This window comes from Mastigoproctus giganteus, chromosome 14 (genome assembly GCF_048544385.1).
Source record: "Mastigoproctus giganteus isolate SK-2022 chromosome 14, ASM4854438v1, whole genome shotgun sequence".
Classification (NCBI taxonomy): domain Eukaryota; kingdom Metazoa; phylum Arthropoda; class Arachnida; order Uropygi; family Thelyphonidae; genus Mastigoproctus; species Mastigoproctus giganteus.
Genome location: NC_143588.1, coordinates 17,699,830 through 17,722,431, shown reverse-complemented (window position 1 = coordinate 17,722,431; position 22,602 = coordinate 17,699,830). Strand labels below are relative to the sequence as shown.

General features: G+C 38.6%; 1 protein-coding gene across 4 annotated transcripts in view; it reads right to left on the bottom strand.

Annotated features, from left to right (window-relative positions):
* The window catches only part of LOC150074998 (uncharacterized), a 381,296-nt gene that overhangs the window by 233,873 nt on the left and 124,821 nt on the right, over nt 1-22,602 (bottom strand). The window contains exon 1 of one of the 4 annotated variants that reach the window (XM_090388220.1): nt 7,254-7,324. The exons of the other annotated variants lie outside the window; for them this stretch is intronic. Coding sequence (XP_090244346.1) covers nt 7,254-7,281 — 28 coding nt within the window. The 5' untranslated portion in view covers nt 7,282-7,324. Of the gene's footprint in view, nt 1-7,253; nt 7,325-22,602 lie in introns of those variants that run through there. 4 annotated transcript variants of the gene reach the window in all.

The window sequence follows — 22,602 nt, the reverse complement described above, 5'->3', positions numbered from 1 at the left end:
AGTGTCGACCGCTCTGTGACGCAGGGAACGAACGCTTATAATAGATATCTTAATAACCCCGGAGGCACACTGCCTATCGCTACGGTCAGTATTTTAATATCAATTCTTTGACTGGAAAATCTTCAGAGGGATTGATAGCCAGAGCAGTGGAACTTTTTCGGAACAAGTGGAGATGTACGGATGACTAATGGGGGTGGGCATCGAAGTTGGGCTGGAGTTCCTGAACTGACAGACAAAGAGATGGGAAAAAGGACTTTAACCGTATTAGACTCTAGGAGTATTTGTATTATGAATATTTTCTGAAAAATAATAATTCCTTGGTATTAAAAAAAATCTTTATTAACAGCTTCATATTTCGAGGATGAAAAGCCGGCGAATTGAAAGGAGCTTACTTTCTACTGAATAATTTCAATGGCTCCAGAAAATGTGTCACTATTGACCTAATCGAGTCTTTTGAACAAAGTAGAGGATTTCGAGGATCTTCTGAAAGGTTCTGAGACCCAATCCCAGTGTTTTACATAAGGCGATGTTGAAAAAGAAATAGAGGATGAAAGAAAAATCTAACCGGCCGCAAAATTACAAGAGATAGTCAAAACGACCTCGGGAGACTTACACCAAGCTCACTGAAATATCATTTCAAGGACTGGACATTTTGACCCTAAGAAGGCTGAAGATGTCGTAGTATCAAGATTAAGATTCTTCTGATCTCTTTCAAAAGAACGTTAAATCCTTACCTGCCCGCCGTATCAAGTATTATTGTAGGTAATGCCTGACAAGTCTCTTCTACAATAATAAAGATTTATTTATTTAGAATTTCTCAATATTTAATTTAAAATAGATCCCAGTCTCTCGTGGAGCCAACATCTATTCCATTTAGGGATCACTAAACGAATATATTATTACACCGTATTTAGGGTCTAGCTGCACCAGTGGTTTCCTTCAACTCCACTATCAGTTCTTTCGTGTTGAATACATACCCCTGTAAAGGTCAGATAATGTGAGTGATATGTGGTTTATGTAGTTCATCTGTCCTCTTAGCCCAGGACCCGTGGAACAACACCGATCCTTTGTTTAGTAGCTTTAGTATCAATAGGGATAAAGTTCTCTGGTTGGGTGAACCCTGGCTTCGCCTGAGTGCGATGGAAGACCCTCTAAATTTTTTTTTTTGTTGAAAAGGAATGCAGAGAAAATAGTGTGATTGATGGAGTATAGATGAAGGTAAAGGAGGTGGATGATAGAAAGACTTCCTGGTTGGAAGTCTTTCTATCATCCACCCCTATAGAGGGAAAAACCAACGCTCCACGAAGGGGAAGAGCAGTGAAAGTACTAGGGTGGTAGGGAGCACCCCAGTACTTTCACTGCGAAAAGTTTTGTATGGTGGGAGGTGGGGAGAAAGTTGGGCAAGCTCCAGGTACTGGGGGAATACAGTTTAGGGTGAGAGCTCCCTATTTGGGGAGATTCGCTACCCAGCTATTTGTACAATGAAAATCCCCCACTGCACTCAAGTTAGGGGGGGGGGGCTGTCAGTAAACTAAGCACATCACGTGCCTGTCACACAAGCACACTTTTTGCGCATATATTCGGGAACAAACTGGTAAACAATTTACATCTTTTTCCTACGCATTTGCCCTATTTTTCATCCTTCACCTTGCACACAGACTAGATCACAAGCGCTCCTAAATATAACATCCCTGGCAGAGTTTTTTTTTTGTAACAGATCACAAGCATTTATTTGGTCACAGCACAGTTTGCACACGTGGCCAACCATTCATACCACTATTTCACATCTTAACCTGAACGTACAAAGGTCTGATAATTTTTGAAACATATCCAGAGTGCACATATATTCAGACACTTAACATTGACAATATCAGTCAATCAACATTTATACATCTCTATCACGCACTCTTATGCAATATAACATACATACAGACAACTCCCATGAGGTGAGGGGGCAAAAGCAAAGAAGTACTGTACATACATTCACCCCACACGAGAAACTTTCATAGAAAACAAACATAGATTTATTCTCAATTTACACATCCTAACACGCACACTTATAAAATTTAACATGCATATATACAACCCACATGCGGGGACAACAAACTTATGCACACATCACATTCTTAACTAGTTGTACTAGACCATGTACACTAGCGTAGGTCAGAGAACACAAAGAGGCAGGGTTCCAAGATCAATTTGCGCAGTTCAGTTATTTTGGTCAATCCAGGTATATTTAGATATCTAGTTTTGTCATTATTATGCTTCTGTGACTGTGGTAATTGAGTCAATCAAAGAATGGTTGCCAAATCCTCATCAGCCCCATAAGTACATTTAGGGTCTTGAGTCAGTCCTAGTTGGTACAGCTTGACATTAAACGTTATGCCTAGGTATTTAAGTTCAGTAACCAGAGCTATTGTTTTTCTTGTAATTTTAGTTTGATTTGATTGAGTTGATTTTGCTAATTTGTGGGTTTTTGCCCATTGCTGCAGGGTGTTTATTGCTAGGTTGGCATTCTGTTCCATGATTCGTGGGCCTTCATAAACAAGACAACGTCATCTGCAAAGGCGATTAAACAGACAGAAGGAATAAAGTATAAAAGATGACTATTGAGAGATTCTTTTCATTAGCTTAAGGATACTTGATCTCAAGGAAACAGAGGCATTCGCTTGTAAGACGAGCTAATTGGATGACAATGATTTCTATCCCTTCTTTGGAAAAAATATTTAAAATCTCCAAAAATATTTAAGTGTCAAAAAGTGTATGTAATATTTCAGAACCCTGGAACATAAGTTTTAAGCAACATACAGGATTAGCCGTCTCTAGATAAACTTACAGTAATTCCTTGGAGGTAGAACAGTGGTTATAATCACCATCCTTCCACACTGAGTGAAAAAGGTTTTGGTTCGAATCCACTCAATGGTGGACTATTTTTCACCGTGGCTTGGTCTCAGGCTACGTTAACAAGGTTTTTTTCCCCGGAATATCGAGTTTAATTCGACCAGCAAAAATGGCAAACCAACTAGAGAATTTGAGTTTATTTATTAATCCAAATTGTGTTTATTTATCACCTCTAGATTAACTCAGCCATGTATAAGAAATAAACATCATTTCATTAGATTTGTTAAGTTGTATAAATTCTATGTAATTCCTTGATTATGCAGCCAAATTTTAGGACCTGCGTGCCCTGTGGGATGACGTGCAAAAATGTAAATAAATAAACAGATGCACGATCGTTAAGGAAAATAACTGCTAAGATTCATTTTGAAAAATTGAATGTTTAGTTATATGAAATAGTATTTCCTCACATTAGAACTGCTATCTAAAACCCTGAAGATTCATCCCAAACGTGTTTACACTCATCTGATTGATCCCATCTTACTGTACAATTCAGAACGTTCGTAACCATCATTATGATGTCGATCGAGACTGTTTATCTGTCTTCGTTTATTAAAAACTGTTCTATATTAACAGAACGTTGTACTCGCACGATTAAATGATCATAACACAGTTCTAAAAGCTATGTTTAGATATTTACCAGTAGCTGTTTATAAATTATTAAAGAAAAATATACATATTGTTTAGTTATTTTTTTTTTTCGAAAATTGAATCTGATGTTAAATATTTCAATATTTTTTTTCAAATAAACCACTGAAAATCTAGCATATCACAATTATTACAATTATTTAATATTACAATTATTGTTAATGACAGTTATATAATAACTGTCATTAACAATAATTGTAATATTAAAGAGGGCGCTCGAAATACAACGTTTGGACAAACGTATATAATGATATCGGTAGTTTTGGTTTTTTTTTAGAAGAAATAAAATTTAAAGGGAAGGATGGATGAGTATTAATCTTCGTGGTGCGTATTCTGAATTAAACAAAAGGGAAGGAAATCTCTAAAAAATGTCACAAGCTACCAAGTCTGACGAAGTGAAAGATGCAGGCAGAAGGAGGAGGCTAAATTGAAGGCAGAGAGAGTAGTTGCACTGCATCCCTCCATCAAAAATGTCAGACATCAATATTTTTCTATCCCCATCATACAGCGGGAACGTGCCTATGGAAGCCCCCATCACTATCGACTTGGCTGGCCAGTATCAATATCTTCTGGTCCTGAACGATCTACGGAGCAAGGCAGCTAGCCAGTGATGAAGCCACGACATGCTCAGCCACGTGCTACGGGGTGGAAGTTCTCCCAGCGGTGTACAGCTTGATCATATGGATGTAGTTTTTGCCTATCCACCTGGTCGCTATGGCCCAGGGTGTTTCTTTATGTTTATATGGTCGCTCCGCTGAAAGATATCGAAGAAAAAAAGACACCTGCTTTAGGTTGTAGACAGCTTTCAAGTTGCGGATGGTTTATGTTTCTCGGGGGCATTGAAACCCACTATATTAGCGGGGAAACACGTCTAGACTACAAGATAAATTAGGACGCTTTACATTTTAACTTCCATGCGCCAGTTTTGAAATCAGTAAACATTTCCTGTTAGGTACAAAATAATTCGCGCTCTTTCCTTAAAAGTTTTAAACGAAATATCCGAATAAGAATGCAAAAGTTAGTACCAATGAATAAACCGCATTTATTTTCTGCTTTAAGCATGCGCAAACTTAAGTGTAGAGTGTGCGCATGCTTAAAACATTTTATTTATACAATATGCAAATAATGTGATATGTCTTAGAGGGTTACTTGAGCAGACTTCATACCTTGAAGGTCACATTTAGGTCCCTATTTTAGGCTTGGAAGGAAGGGATGAAAATAAAACCGTCACTTAACCACTGAATGCGTTTCTAAAGCAACATAGGTGTGCTCTTTTTGTTTAATACTTTCTGGATTGCGTATTTAAAATAAAATCAGGCCGATTTAAATAATATTCTCTTAATTATTTTTAAATAAACATTCTAAATACAAAGTTAATGAATACTGAGCATGCGCATTACTGTTTGAAATTTTGTACGAGACATTAGGATTACTATATTATTATTTTAGATACAATGTGGTATACGGATATTTTCGCTGAATTATTCCAGATATTTCTAACCTTTAGACAGTTTGCGACTTATCAAAAAAATAATAATAAATAAACAATTTTGTTTATATTCCAGGACAGTTATTTTTATATATTTTTTGTTTATATTCAGTGAAATTAAAAAGGCAGAATACAGGAGCAGCACTGTACTTAGCAGTCATACGCAGGGGCTTTTTCAGAGGGGATATATGCCCCCTTAACAATGTGTTCCTGGGTCTATCTAAAAAAAAAAAAAAAAAAATACTCAAAATACGATACGGGTCATATGGGCTAGTACCATTGTGACCTCAAACGCGTGTACTACTGTGCCTAGTCGGAAAACGCATGGATGCTATTTAAGTCTGCATACCATCACGTGTATAGATACCATTTTAAAACTTTGAACAGAGAAATGGTTTAAATTATTAAAGTTAAAAAAAAAATAAGTAGCTTAAACTTCTTTAAGTGAAATGTTGAGCGTTATAAAATAGGCCGATAGTTTTTTTTTTTTTTTGTTTAATTTCTATAGGAAGACCAGGACCCCAGAATATCTGGAACGGAACTGATACAAGAAACAAAACACTAGCAGAGTTTTTATCACTTTGCGTGTACCCATAGTATATTTGTAAATATACAATTTTTTTATAAAATAACAATAAAGATTTTTTTTTTATACACAAATCATTTGAATTTTAAAATTTATTACCGGAGCATAAAGACAGCGAGTGTACATGGCACGCAAAAAACATTTAAGCGAAAATATCACGCCATGATCAAAAGGAACCACTTCTTTAAACTACACTCGTATCGAGGCAGATCAAAATGGGATGCACCACCCACTACATTTCTCTGCAGTTCAAAATACTCGATTAGCAATCTCTCGAAACGTTCTCCAACGAAATTAACTGGAAATTTGAACGATGGTTATGAATCTTCATGTTTTAAATCACTAAGACGTCTCAGAGAGCTCCACCTGCAAATACTGCTTAGTAGTCGTTCGTAAACTGGGCTACCTGTTATGGATGCGAAAGATAAACAGCGACCCACTGTCGAAACACTGAAGATGCATTATCGCCGCGGGTGTTACGGAAGTTAACGATGACTACGGAATGTCCCGAGCACTGCGTTCGCCATGGTTTCTCTCTCTTCCTTTCCCCCCCACCCACCTACCTCCCTCCCCAGCACACTTGTAAATTCAGCAGCGCGCGCACCGTATTATATCACCGAAGCTCCTCCGCCACCAGCACTACACAGCGCTATGTTGGCCCAGCTGAAACAACTGGCTGGGCGTTCAGATAAAAACTTCGCTCCACGTGCTACGAAATGAGACACTGCAGCGTCTCCGTTTTGTTTAATGCAATATACGGCGCGATGTGTTTCTTTACCAAAAGAAAGGCGAATGAAAAAAAAGGTAAAAAACGTACACGGGTATATATTAGCTAGCTTACGGAACAGTGCAATTGATTTTGGGGGTAGTTCTGCGTTAAATTCATAATGGTATTCCCACTTTTTTTTTTTTTCTATCTCCGTGAAAATCAAAAAACAAATTTAAAGCCGGTGTACAGTTAGGGTTTTTTATTTGCACGAAAAGTGTATACAAAGATAAATAAATAAATAGAAAACAAAAGGTCTGAAGGGTGTAATTTTTTCCCTGTTATATAATTTGGCAGTGGGACAGACAATGCAAAAGTGTCTATGAAACTTAAGGATAAAAAAATTCCTTAAGGTAAATAACTTTCGTAATTTAAGATGAGCAAAAACTAAGAATGATATTTACATATCATTCTCAAGCATGGGGTGATAATAGTTTCTTAATTAATACTTAATTTTTGTACACCATTAGAAACATCTTTTGCTCGCATAAAGTTTTTCATCATTCGCATTTTCGGTTTCGTCAGATTATTAAAAGTAAAATGCAGATATTGCCTGTATTATGTATATATACACGCACACATACACAAGTATATACAAATTGATCCTTTCGTAATATACTTAGTGCAACTTTCGTCCGTATAAATAATTTTATGTCCAACAAAAGCTCCATGCCTGTAAATATTTATTGTTACCGCGATATTACTTCAAATACCTAAATGTTCATCTATAATTCTTTAATTTATCCTCAACTACAATTAATAGAATCAATAGTTAACTAACGAATACATTTTAAAAAAAATGTTTTTACGATTTAGTGTGAAAACCACTAAATTGCTTATATATCCTGAAATAATAAGAAAGTTACCTGAGCCGAAGTGTTCTAGACTCAACATTGAGGTAGAGAAAAGTTGTTCAAGTTCTTCATTAAAGACCTCGCCTGAGGTAGCTTGGGGTTTTGAAAAACCGCCTGGTGGGTGTCCCTGTCGTTTGGTTAAAGTTTATCACTCGAAGAAACTCGCTTGGTTCGCTGCTACTTCTTCTTCGCGATGTGTTCTGTGGCAATTAACAGACACTCACAAGAAACACAAGTACACGTGACCATGACAGAACGACATAGTTTCACTGGAATTAACACTACACAGAATTGTTTTGAACCCGGTTCAGCCGCTGATGAAACTTTAGGAACTGTTAACACACTGGATTTAGTGTGGAAGGCATCGTTAGGTGAGGTAGCAAGTGAGGGGGAGAAAACAACACCAGCTGAGAGGGAAATCTACATCACAAAGCCCTGACCTCGTGCGACATCATCTTCCTGCCCATGCAATGACACAGCACGGTGACAACAACGACATGCCAGGAATCCCTGATTCCCGGCGGTACACACGCAAGAATGTTGGCCGCCCACCTCGTGCATGGAAACATTCGTCCGCCGGAGCAGCAGCGCAGGCTTGAAGGCTTAGCGTCTGGTGGGGTGCGAGAGTCGACACTGCCGCTGTTACACTGGCGTGTCAGGGAAAAAATCGTCACGCGCTGCGTGGCCCCAGCTTGTGGCGACAGCTACCGAGAGGTTGGTAACAGCGGCGCTACTGGAATTTCGCAAAACAACCGTAAAAGCGCGGGAAATCTGCGTCTCAGCCGTGTGCCTTCGAGTGGCGTCGGTGCAAAGGCTGTCCTCATTATGCCAGATTGCAGAGGGAGAGAAAAGAAAGAGCCCTTTTTATTTTATCGTACTCCTCCATTTTCGTAAAGGCCATCAGTCTTTGGCGTTTCTCCCCCTTCGAGAGTGAGATAGAAATGTATCGGAAATGCAGCTCAATAATCTTCTGAATTTTTTTTGAATTATGTTAAAGTTTCCGAATAATCAAAACTTCAAAATAAAGGCGAGGAATAGAAAACAAAATTCAGTGGCAGTGGGTTAAAAATAAATGCGTATAAAATTCATAACAACCTAATTCCTGAGTCACGATAAACAAGTTACAGCATTTACAACCCTCCTGAAGGCCACTTGTCCACAGGTATTTCCTTCCTATTGGCAAGGAAATGCTTTGTTAAGTCCGGTAGCCATTATACAAAAAGTTTGCACTTCCCAGCGTGTAGTTTTTCTCCTTTAATATGCTTAATCCACGAAGGCAACTTCGGTATTTATTTATTGAAGATTCGTCCCACAGGAGGTTAAAAACCTCTTGGTGGCTAAAATGCAGACTTCCTTGTTGATAGCCCCTAGTTCAAGGGCAGCGATAAAAAGCAAAAGGATTTTTCCCAACCACTGAAACCAATTATTAACTTACCCCTTATCGTATAAATGTCACTCACGTGGCTTGGATATCTTGGCAGCTGTCTTTGCTATCAACAGAATCTGAGTCTTTTCAGCCTTTCTTTTATGAGCTCCAGCCTCAAGAAACAGTGATATTGATTTCATGCATTCATCTTAATTTAAAGTTTGCATAAGTCCATTTAAAGATCTCCAATAGAGACATCACCCAAAGACGATCTGCAGAACAACTTTCCACTTGACCAGTAGCAAAAGAAAGATGCTGGACGTTAATTGCTAAGGTTTTGTCGAAAGGATTATTAATTTTCCATAGTTAACTGACATTACCGACTCTTCATCCCTCGGATATTTTTTCTATTGTTTTTGTTGTTTTTTGTTCGAGGACCATATACCCATCAACTGGAATAATTCCAGAATCCTAAATTCCTGAAATATCAAATACAGTTTAGAGAATTGCTCTCTGCTAGAAAGTACCAATTCCTTATAAAATATTATACTATCTGTTTTGGAGAGGGGGATTTATCAACAAAGTTAAGATTAGTTCAATTTACTGGAAATAAATGTTATGTAGCAGATGACTCACAAATTATTAAAACTACTTAAGTATTACAGCTTTGATGGACATCATATGGGTTTACTACTCGTAGGTGGGCCATCGCTGAATGTTGATCTCCTAAAAGTTGTTCCAAATCTACTGTATTTACGGAATTGAAATACAGGGGGGTGGACCAAATAATGGAAATACCTGAGATGAAAGTTGTAGTTTTTGTAATGGCTGTATGGCATATTTATGAAAGTACAGTGGTAATTTTTTTCCTTGCTGAATGAAAAATGGTCCAATATTCTTCATAACACAGTTCAAGATTTATTTGAAACTATTCCAAGTAGAATAAAAGCTGTTTTATAAGCAAAGGGTGGTCCAACACCATATTAGTGCATACTTATAACTCTTATCCAGGTGTTTCCACCAGTGATAAGATTAAAACCCACGCAGATGGGTTTTAATCTTATCACAGTAAGATTAAAAAGTAGAAAAAGAAATAATCACTAGGGACAGTCCTGGACTATAAGGCGGGTGGTTTAATTCCTGTTATCCACAATTTCTAAGACAGCAATTGCATTATGTACAGAAACATTGTCGTGAAGAAGCAAACCACCTCATATCATTTTTCCTCTTCTCTGATCTTTCGTAATTTTTGAGAACAGCAGCACAGGCATCTTCAGTGATTGTTTTCTTAAGTGGCATGTCGTATGTCAAAGTAATTCTTCCCATATCCCAAAATGGTGGTCATAATCTTCTCGGTGGAAGATTGCGTTCTGAATTTTTTTAGGTGGTAGTGACCTATGGTGTTTCAATTGCTTGAACTCCTGCCGTCGTGGGTTGGTAAAATCACAGTCCTTCCCACACTGGGTGGGGTAAAGACAATTCTATTCAATCCCGTCAATGACGCGAGGAATTTTTACGGGTCTTTTTCACAATGTGGCTGAATTAGTCTGTCTCAAGAGAGGATATCATGGTCTTTTCTCCCGGAAACTCAGGTTTTTCGTCCAGCAAACAGAAAATCAACTTCAGAACACACACACAGTTTTTGATACTTTCTGGAATTGTCATTTCCGTTGGTCATCCTGTGCTAGGTCATCTTCTATGGATTCTGGATCCAATTTAAATTGCTTAGACCAAAATTATATCCGTTATTCAGAATGGGCAGACTCACCATGTTCTGCTGTCATGCGTTCATGAATAACTTTTGGTCCATTCCCTTTCTTTTTTCAATAATTTGACGATGGACCGATGCTCCAATTTCGTGACATCCACGTTTTCCTTTTGGTTGGCTACTTAAAATTTCTTCTGAACTTCACTGTATTGAGCTGGACATAAACAAATAAGATATAGACATTTGTGAGATTATCACAAAACCAAATTTTTTTTCAATCATATTTATAGACAAGGACTTAAGCTTTCTTGTAAAAGTCGATTCTTTCTCAGATTTCGTGGTGTAAATTTCCACAGGACTCATGATTATTGATATACCGAAGGCGTGATATTACCTGAAAAAATATTTAAGTAGTTGAAAGAGGAATGTTGCCTTGTTGTTCATCTTATCTACCACGTGTAAAGATTTGGATTACATTTATGAGATACAACTTTCCCATGGTATGACATGGGAAAGTTAAACTGTTCTGGGTTATGATGCATCGCTGAGATCTTTGACTTCTACTGAGGTGACAGTTTAATATGCTTTATTTTAGCGACAAAAAGAATCTCATCTGTAGGTTACTCAAAGAGCGCTAAGGAGTGGAGATGAAGTATGTGAACAGGATTTACGGTTCGTGGGAAACTACACTGGGCCCCCTGCATCCAGAAATCTGCTGTTAATTCAGGCGAACAAAGGCGGTTATTCAAAGAGAATGAATATCTCTTGCAAGATCTGGTTACCTGTATGAGGAGAGACGTCATGAAATGTATGGGACCAATTGATATTTTATTGCCACAATACTGGGAACTGTTGGTTTGCATGCATTACAAGGTACTGTCCAAGTCCAGTACTCTGCTGGTGCTTGCGTACGTTTTTAATACAGCCAACGCTAATTCAGGACAAGTGGACACTGCGAGAGTTCCACACGTAACGCATTTGAATCCAATATGTGGCCTTTATGTTGCCTGTGTTCTGTAAAAAGGATGTACCACCACCACCGCGATAACAGTCGCATAATTAACAGCCAGCCTAATTAAAGTGGTTGGGGTAGAGGGATTCTATTAATAGGTGTGCCTGAAGTACGCAGGTGAACTTGCTTGTTCATGCCTATTACATCCAGCCTACCTATTACTTTATTGTGATAGGATGATGTCATAAATATGAGTAATGGTCTCTTTGGGCAATGCTATCAGGATCATCACGGGGAAGGTTTCCGACAGCTGTACCACAATGGTAAGGTAGACCCTAGCAATAACTATGCGATCCTTATTTGTATGTAGCCCTCTGGAGTAAAATAATTGTACACAGGTAATTTATTTACCTATTAAAACACTTCCTGATAAGACTGGAAACACTGAGGATGATTCAGTAAAGAGATTACGCAATGGTCTTGCCGTTTTGGATATTTTCTTGATACGTGACCAAGACAATAGGCACAGCCTTCGAAACTAATGCTGTAAGTTGTCTCAACGGGGAGGACTAAATAAAATTAGTTTAGTTTTGCAGACGTGTTTTTATCCCTGATTAATTTTACCAATGTTTGATTTTGTCTATTTTGCTGGATGAAAAACCCAACTTTCCAGGTGAAAGAAACCACGCAACCTTCTCCCGAAACTGACTAACAGGGGCACGATTTAATAAAGGCTCATAGAAGTTTCTCTCTTCCAGATGATGATGGAAGACTTCGAGGTATATATGCATGTATCTCTTGGGCATATTAGTACAAAAATGTTTGACTTTTGAAAAACTTCGCCAGTGAATTACTAGCCATTCGTAATTCTTATGATTGCCTAATTGTTTCTAATTTCTCTTACTGTTTAATTTTTTTTCGGCGCTGAAGAAAGATTGCGCAATCTACCCCCGAAACGTTCTCATTGTTGTGGGGATTTTAGACGTAACCAAATAGGTAAACACGCCTACAAGATCAACAGAGAATGTCTCTGTGTATCGTGATATAGAGAAAGTTGCTTATGTTCCGAATAAAAACAGGAAAGGTGGAATGATAAACTCTATCTGTACATCTTTGCAGCAAACGAATACGTATCAAGAAACCCGAGTGGTGTGGCCATAGTAATGTCCTATTTCGATGCGTAAATTTAAATCTAAAGAAATATTTCTACATTTGTGAAGAATGTAAATACGTGCGCGTGATATGGGAAGAGTGGGGTTCAGGGGAAGAGTGTGTGTGGGGAAAATAGATCATTTTAAATTTAGAGTACAGGAGCGTGCAAACAACTTACGGAACCAAATTCTAGGTTATTTATACGCAAACTTTTCCTCTGACGACGTTCGGAGGAGGGTGCCCAGCAAGCTTAACACCGTTCGCTTATTGGAAGCGTGTAATATATATACGCGTCGAAGTGATTGCTTGTGTGCTGTTCACGCGCTAGAAGATGTATAATTCAAGCGGACTATTTAAATATAGCAAAAGAGAGAAAAGAAATCTCCCATACGTTTTCGTCTTTTAAATATAAGTATGGATGGAAGATGCGAATGGTTGGGTGGAAGGTTAAGGCCCCGGATTATTCCGACAATACAGGGAAGGCTACTTCCGTTTTTTTGAACAGGTTTGTTTCCATTATATCCGCTACAATAGCCCAAGGAGTTTGTACGTATCGTTGAGAAAGCGTAAGAACATTTCGAGAATTTAAATAAATATATACAGGGCCCTCGATGTTTCTTTCCCTAAGGGAGCGAAGGAATACTGGGATTGGTATTCCAGGTACGGTCCGTTGTACATAAATCCTGTCAACAGTGTACTATCAATGTATGGTGTTTAATGTGGCGTACGGATATCGAGAAATGGAACGATTTTAAAAGTACCTACAGCGCAGGAAGGTTCGAATTAATGAGAGGGGACGAAAAATAAGTCAGAGAGAGAGAGAGAGACTGTCAAGATGAGTCATCCCCACCGAATGGGATTACGAGAAGCAGAGCGGAATTTATATAGGCCATTGGCTACGCTGGACACTGATGACCATCTTTCTACTGCGTTCTGATTTGCAATGCAGAGAACCTCAACCTACACTTCACTGAGAACAAGACCGTCTGATGATTTGAAGGGAGAATAGCAAACGGAAACTGACGGCAGACGCGGCGGAGAAGGCCAAAGCTCCGTAGATGATTGCATCGGAGACGTAGGCCGGGGAGGGGGAAAAAAAGCAACGTAGAGGGAGCTGCGAAAGAGAAAATAAGACGCGTTTGCAACGTTCCTACCTCCCTCAGATTTATGGAAGGTGGAATTTGGAAAATAAGAAAGATTACGCGTAAATATTTGCACTACTATTAGTTTTTTTTTTGCTTTCGCACCAGTTTAATAGTATTTTTTTCTGGAATCTGCTTTTCAATCATCCGCACAACGGAAATGTTTTAAAATACCGCAGCGCGTGAACTGAAGGGAAGTTGGGAACCAAAATAATTCTGGAAATAGTAAAATAGATGGATCTTCGTCTTAAAAAAAAAGAATTGTACAAAAACCCTTGACAGAGAGAGACAATAAGGGTTGGACATCCCTTAGATGGAGAAGATCCATTCCGTCTTTGAGGCCTATGACTAGGTCGCGTGACCCGGTCAGTGCACCTTTACTGAGCCTAAAAGAAGAAGATCGGGAGATTCTGGAAAGATCAAATGTAAAAATTTAACTGATTTGGACAGAGAAAGACACTAAGGGTTGGACATCCCTCTCAGTAGATGGATAAGATCCATTCATTCTTTGATACAAGTTCGGGAGATTCTGGAAAGATCAAATACAAAATTTGAACTGATCTGCTTGTTCCAAATGGCAAATCTCCTCTTCCTCCCCCTGGGAGGAGGAGGAGGAGGCAGTAAGCAACGTCAACAGCAAACGTGTTAAAGATGCAGCTGCCACTTGAGAAATGTGATTAATTGTGAAGACTAAACGAGGTCAAAATTTCCGCTAAACTTATTGAGGCTATTTATCATCGTCCGAATGGAACCGAGTTCAAAACCATAATCCGGGTACGATGTTTTTTGGGGAAAAACGGAACAGTCAAAGGTGACACGGAGTCGGAATCCACATCCGTTTCGTCAGGAAAGCAATAGCACGGACAAACATACGGCAAAATCACATATCGTCACGTGCGGGTTACAGTAATGAAAGGTGCGTGATGAATGGCCGGAGGTCGCGCGGATCACGAGGTGTCAGGTAATGCGTGTGAACAGGTTGCGCTAAAGACTCTTATTGGCCGAAAAAAAAAAAAAAAAAAAAAAAAAAAAAAAAGCTGTTCGGAAACCGGGACGAGAAACTTCGAGCACCAAAATGCAAAAAAGGGCGAATTGGGATCCTTTATAAACGCGTGAACTCCGCCATTTGATCCGTTTTTACGACCCCCCCCCCACCCTGGCCTCCCGCCATCCCTCTTAACACGAAAATATTCCGCTTTCGACAATACATTTCTCCTTGGCTACCAGATCGTCCGCACTGTCGGCAACGCGACATTTACAACTCATACTTTCTCTCGTCTCCTTCGCTGCCAAGAGCCGCTTTCACATGTGACGCATTAAAATTTCAAACCCGTGGCTGTTTGTGAGGTCCATAATTTATAACGGCTAATAGAGCCGGACTTTAACTTCGGCAGTTGGGGTCCGAAAAGGTGGCTATTACCTATCCATCTTTGCCAAGGAAAACCGACGAGTCTTACGAGTCTAACCTAGCGCTTTGGGTTAATGTATGTACCTCGCTTTGGCACGAACATTAGCGCTGAAACGTAAACAAACCGCAGCAGTGGTTAATATAATAGAATTGCCCGGCTGAATTACGTCTGATTCTGGCGACATTATATCGTTGCTGAATTATTACGCACTATTTAGTTATATTTTCCTTCCACTATGCTTTCTTAGCACTGAAAGTGGTAAGAATCCGCAGAAAAATAAAAATAAAAGTCGAGTTCCAAACTTGTAAAAATACTCCAAATATAGATCGAAAATAAAGAGAAGGAAAAGAGCCAACAGCGTTTTAATTCTGTTCCTTAAACCATTACGAACTAAGACAGGAAGATTATGGATAATTTGCATCGATATCATGCATCTGAGTTGCACGTAGCGTCTGCTACAATTGCCCAGTTTTTCTATAACGATATGTTTTCTCGGTCTTTATGCACGAAATGCAACAAATGCAAATATGGTGTTCGCGTGCTTGTCAGAAAAGGCCAATGTCTGTTAGAACGAATTCAATTGTTGTTTTTTTATCTTTTGGTAGTTGCACGCGCCACGCGATCTCATTGGGTTCCAAACGACATACAACTAGACATAACATACAATTTAACCAATACTTAAATATTGATAAATTACAGCCAAAACATGCCTCATAAGTCACAAACAGCTTTATTCATATCGGTTCTGTTGAATAACGATATGTTTTCAGTGTACATTTGCATAAATATTAATGATGACCACTTCAAAGAGACAGACATATCTTCATTAATTCCGATTAAGTGGACCACGCATAAAAACCATTAATAACTCGTTCTCTTGTCCATCTCATTGTTTATGGATTTTTACATCGCATTAATCCGTTTTTCCTTTAAAAAAATAACAGTAACAGTTTCAGGTTAGTTGAAGATATAGAATCCTTCCAGTGATGTAAATATCTATCTTGTGGGAACTACCTGGGTGAAATCAGGTGGCCGGTTTGATTTTGCGTCGTTAATGTTTACAATATTTTCATCGTTTGATGAAACAACCATTTCATTAAAATAAAACAATTTTTCTTCATAATCCATTTATTTTAACCTTTATTTACATTTTTCACTGTAAAGTACACATAACTTGTTGAATACGCATTTTCTCAATGGACAGTATTCATTTTAACTTTTATTTAACATTTTTGCCTCAAAATTACACGTAATTTGTTAAATATGCATTTTATTAATTCTGTTTCTGTTTTAACAACCATTCGCTAAGTTGTAGAACGAAAACAATGATTCGACGCGTGCTGTCTCGTGATACGCTCTATAACAACACGTGTAATCAATATGCTACAGCATTAAACGTGCAGTCAACATCATGGCTGGGCTGTATTATTACGATTTTGTAATGTACAATCCAATATCTGGTACCAAAGATAGTCGCTATTTAGTGTCAATCAAGCGATCAATACTGTACCAGATCTTTCGCTGCCACAGTACCAGAGGCTTCTGTGTCCACTGCTGAATTTAATACAGTGTCCACTTGTCAATTCACGTTTCAAATGAAAAACACCTAAATAATTTCGGGACTTGTGACTACGTCACTGCACAATATGCGCTGTACACGAGTCTCGAAGAAATCACAACGGACAGCCTATATGAAACATATGACTGTTCGCCAACTAGTGCTCTTCTATCTGCCGAATGAAAAAACATTACTGAATTTTTCTTTCTTTCCAGTAACAGCTCCGTATCCGAAACAAGACATTTTCTTTACAATGCTGACGTCTGTCTCGACAGATACGGACGACATTAGACAACTTTATGCCGCGAACTTTCCGTTGTTCATTCTACATCCGGAGATCCACCCCTCCCGAAAGACCTTTCAACTTTAAGTCTGACAACGGACATTTTCAACGCTCCATCGATCTGCCAGGTCAAGTCGGACGCGGCTTCTAAACAAAGGAAATTGCTGTTGTTATGGCAATCAGATTCTTACAGAGAGCGGCAGAAAGGGCCTTCTCGCAGCACGTGGGTGACGGTTGATTATAATAATCATCTCGCTTTAAGCCGTCGATGAAATATGACTTCTGGATTTCTCCGGGAGAGATGTTGGGAATGGAATTCCGGTGAATACTGCTCACACATGAGTGCCACAAGGGGGAGGGTGGGGGGGTGACGGACGCTGTTATTTTGATTCCACCAGTGTACCGTACACCATTTCCTTGTCTCTGTACTATTCATAAGCGAATTATGTTAGTCCAAAGTCAAAGATAATATCCTTCGAACGAGGGCAGAGATGTACTCGATAGCGTTGGAAATATGTCAAGGTGAGAGATCAGTTTTATCCTCCTCCACCCCCCGAATTTCTGTGAGTGATTATGGAAAGTGCTGATGGCGAATAGACTTTACTCTTTGGAGAGGGATTCAGCCCTGAAGAATGACTATTTCGCATGATCAGAAGCTCAATATAAAATGCTGCGTTTGTTTATTAATGCAGAGAAATCTAAAATCTTGGCACAGATTTAATTGCTATATGCTTTGCAGCCTGCAATATTCAACCTAATTTACGCCTTCCTCGATTTTATGCTTGTGGTGCGAAAACACCCGTCCATTTCTGTCTTTCTTGTTATTTATTGACTGTTAATGCATCCACACGTACACCAAGCATGCGTCAGAATCCAAAATTCGCAATAATTTTTTGCAAACAACATGCAGCCGCCTAGAATTTCTTAGGTTTTCTTAATAAATGGACATAACTTCATTCGAACTTAAATCCATTTATTAAGAAAACACCTGGATCTTTGAAAAACGGATTCTTATTAAGGCCTGAAAATCAAAATGGTTGATCACAACGTCACTGTTTATATTAAAATGCTTTAGTTCCTTTTCTGGAAGGAAGTTTCTTGGAATAAACTGTAAAAGAAATCAGGGACGGACAGGCAGCGTTACAGAAACAAACAGAAGTATCGATAAAGTCCCAATATAGTCCCATAAAAGCGGGGAATAATAGAGGTTGTCTGTCCACGTCACGAGGGCTGTTTGATCATCATGTGGACATTAAATTCATGCATACGCTCTTCTGGTTAAACAAAGGGGAAAAGTCGACGCCGTCTGTTTGCATACTGTCCCCAGTTGATGTGCGTCAGTCACGGTCTAGCCACCAGCTCTGAGCCGTTATACATGAAGAGACATGCATTTTTTTGATTTCAGAAAGGGAGGAAGATGGGGGAAAAGGTAGCCACAGTTTACGGTATCTTAGTGATGATCTAACGTGTGTTCCTATGCAAGGTTTTGGCTCACTAACCGCTTTACTAGCAGGTATAGAACGAGATAATACTTGATACAACCGTTTATATTCCAAATGTCCTTCCTTCCGCTTTCAACCGCTGAATATTTAACCTTTCCGAGAAAGCCATGTCTGATCGCTTCTTAGTAACAAAGTCGCAGTTGCGTTGTTTAAGTGTGTGGACATAATATCGATTCAAATTCACTTTGGTTATTGAAACGTGGTATATGGAATGTCACCTCATGATAAGACCAAACAGAAAGCGCTGCAGGCGAATATGATAAGCGAATGTGAGTTTCAAAATGGAGGAATTATTAAAATACGAATTTTATACCATTTAATCCAGCTCGGATTGCAACCCAGTCGACAGCGTCCCATAAACAGACAATCCAGCTTTGTGGTTTTAAGACCTGATGCAGAGATACATCGTTGCCTTGACGTTAATCCAAGCAACCCTAGCCCTGTTAAATGCACTGCTGTATCCAGATAGTACTGTTTCATCATCCTGTTTTGGCTGACTCATCAGTCAACGCACATGAGGTGTCCAGTATAACTAATGGCAGTCTGAAAGAATCTCTCGATTATTTTAAAATCGAGAGGGATCTTCACAGAGCCATTAGTTATATCGGACACCTCCTGAAATGATTGAGAACCTCACGTCATGATTTGGTATTCGGAAAGAGATTCTACGCCTGAATCGAGGTTCAAGTTGGTGATCACAGAAGAGTATTAACATTTGTCACAGAGTGCGGCGTTTCAAATGAACGCCAGTATTTTAGAAAAAAAATCTTTATTTAAATATAAATCTTTGATATTATCTAAAGTTAACTGAAGGGTAATTTTTGAGTATTTCACAAGCTAAGAAGACAGAAAGGCAGATCCTAATACAGATATTTTGCTTTATAAAACTGAAGAAAGAAAAGTTACAGAGTCTGAAGTAACAAAATGAATTTTTGACAGAAAATGCGGAGATTCAGTCTGATTATGAATAAAACTTTGTTCATTCTCTAATTTTGAAAGGAAACACAGTTGTTGATAAAAACAAAAGTCTCAAAATCCACATGAATTCTAATATTGTCGATAAGATGTCTTCTGTGGTGGAGATCAAAGAATAAACAGAGTCAATGGGATACCAACTGTCTTATATCAATTTATACAAATACTTAGATCTTTACAATTGAAATAAGGTTCTGTACAGAACTTGATTAGCGTCAAACATTACAAATATTGCCCTACCAGACAATTTTAGAAATTATAAACAGCCCTGCCCTTTTTCCTTAACGAGTCTTCGGACATTTTCAAGGATCACAATGTCTCTTTTTAGGTGGGATCATAATCATCTTGTACAGTGGGATTATGACCTCTCTATCTCTACAAGAAACTGTTTGATAAATCATCCATGGACTCTTCCAGCAGTCTGTTTACTTCTGTCCTTCTTAAAGAAAAATTCATGAACTCAATTTAGGTATCTTTTAAGAAGTGTGCATTTCTGGAACACTTTGCCCACAATACTATGATGGATATCTTGAGCACAAAACAAACAAGCTAATGGATCAGTCTGTGGTACACTTTTATTGGCACGTAGAGATTCCTGAGACACAATTTAATGGAAAAAGTTAAATGCTTTTGATGGCATGAACTATAAAGTAGATCATCTATTACAAATTCGAATTAACCAATGAGCATATGTTGATAACAATTGCTCAAGGCTTCTATGCGCATTCCATTGGATTTATATCTATCTTTATGAAACTGGCTAAGTCACTACAATCGCTAGTGTTTTTAGTGCTTTTTCCCACATCCCTTTCTCCCTTCCAATTATCGGCCCATAGCACTTATCTCCACTCTTTCCGACACGATCCATCTGAATCGAAATCTGATCAATGATCTCAGAGCGCAGTTAAGTAAATTAATAACCCATCTCTTATAAAGTTTCTCCACTCTCTGTCTCATAGCCAGAATCATTCCATGGTCTCTGTTCTTCTGACCAGTCCGAACACGTGCCGCAACCAATCCTCATTTATTCCTTCAACTTCCGTTTTCTGGAACAACCTCCCTTCATACGTATTTCCTGAAAATTACAATCTACAGAAGTTCAAGTGGAATATCAACAAGTATCTTCTTTCATCTTCTCAATCTTCAACTCACACACGGTACCAAATACTATAGTTCAAATACCTTTCTTGTTTTGGGTTTTCATAAAAAATGGACAATTCATTTCTTCGAGATTTCGCTATAATCACCAACTTTTTTTCTTGATTTAAGTGCACTTCTCATCAACATTTGAATTCGATCCGTCCATGAAAAAAGAATTCTCGCCTGTTCCATTTTCTTGCAGCTTTTCATTATTCCCACCCGTTTCTTTAAAAGGGATTGGATTAAAAAGAATTACCGGAAAACCAATTAGATTTATCTGTCACCCGGTGTCGTAATATGTATCTCTCACTGAGTGAAGCATTCTTCTTATTCAAGCTTGTAAACAGATTAAGGCGCTCAGACGAATGAAAACAGTTACAGAATTTATTCGATTTACTTGTATCACTTTTTTATTTTCATATATCTCTTGGTCTCCCTTTTCTATCCTCCTCTTCTGCAGATCTTTTCACGATTTCTCAGTTTTTAATATTCATTCATTATTTATCAATGTAATTGTAAAATTGATTGGTTAATTCGAGCGGAATGGATTTAAGAGATGGTAATCTTAAATCCAGCCATTCTTTTTCTCTTAAATCCGTTCATTTTTTATTATATTTGGTTCTATACAAGTTGTCCAATTCAAACACGATGCAGACCAACCTCTGTAAGAGGGCCGGCTGAATTTCTGCCCCATAAACAGTTTAGTACCTTAATGAATATTAAAAGGCTGATAAAATCTCCCATGTAAGTCCACTAAACTTACCTTAGCCAGTGTGAAGCTAACAGACAAGACATCTCACGGCTTCGGTTGGGTCGTGCATTACAATAATCCGTATACAGTCAGCATTAAGTCAACGGCATTATCCAGATGCAAGGGGGCTATTGTTTGCTTTTCCAGAAAGGACAAGTCTGGTTGCTGTTAATGACCCTCCTCTTTCTACACAGGACACGGTCCACCGGACGCGACACAGTAACGGTGCCCACAATAGCCAACAAAAGATCGGACAAGGGTGATAAACACAACTCGAATAAGCCTTTCAAGGAACCCGCCGCCATCAGCAGTGAATATGTGCACTGCCAGGCGGCACGAGACAGGTGACAGATTATATCTACTGGAGCTACTAATGTTTGTTAGGAGGACACAATAGAGATATGACGTAAAACCCTCAGCCTCTGGGCGGGGAAAGGAAACGTGATCGTAACACACACACACCCTTGACAGACAGACCGAAGGATATTCCCATTTAATAGAATAAATGGGTGTTCGAATTAATGTTATGTGGAGTGGAATTATCGGGGCATTCTGTACTTTTCAAAATATGATTGTAACTGCTATACTTAACTGGTGAAATTTTCAAAGGTCCTTCGTATGAATTGGTAGAAGAAATGGAGATAGCACAGCCTTCTTCAGGATTGGTGTTTGAAGATATTTATGTACCGATTTACATCGGCAAAAAACCAGTGGTACAGCTTTTACCAAAGTTATCTTTAGCGCAGTAGATACAATGGCATGACAGTACCATAGAGTCACATGCAAGTTTAGTTCCTTAAGAAAATCTTGAAGAGAAACTACAATAATCATATGAAAATGGAAAATAACTTAGTAACCAGGAAACCAGATGGAATATTTAAGCAACCCAGTTATTATGGAAGTCTTTGGTAGTTGTTTAAAAGAAGGAATTACATGTCCAGGCCTATCCATAAACACGACCATAACTTTCACCAACATGAAGAAGAAGAGGAACGTATACATATACATCAACAGTATTAGGGTATAAAAGGTCACTGATCTAGTCACTGGCTTATGTGGAATGAAGGCCTGACCTTTCAACAGCACTTCGCCAACACTAAAGCAAAAACTCTACCAGCAATGTGGAAGATAAAACAGAAAATTACTGGAGTAAACAACCAAAAACTTGCCACCCAGTACAATATATACAACCATGGTTCTCATGTACGCGTCGACGATTTGGTACTCTGTCTTCTTCTCTCACTAACATCAAAAAATTCATGGGGTTCGAAGATTTTAAGGTGATTGAACAGTGTTCATGGCCACCCTTTCACCATCTCGAGATCTAGAATGTATGCAAACATTGGTTCCACCCCTTGGAATCAGTTGTTCATGACAGGAAATCTACCCATCCTCTCTCAGTTTCTCACCGATCGTCTTGAGG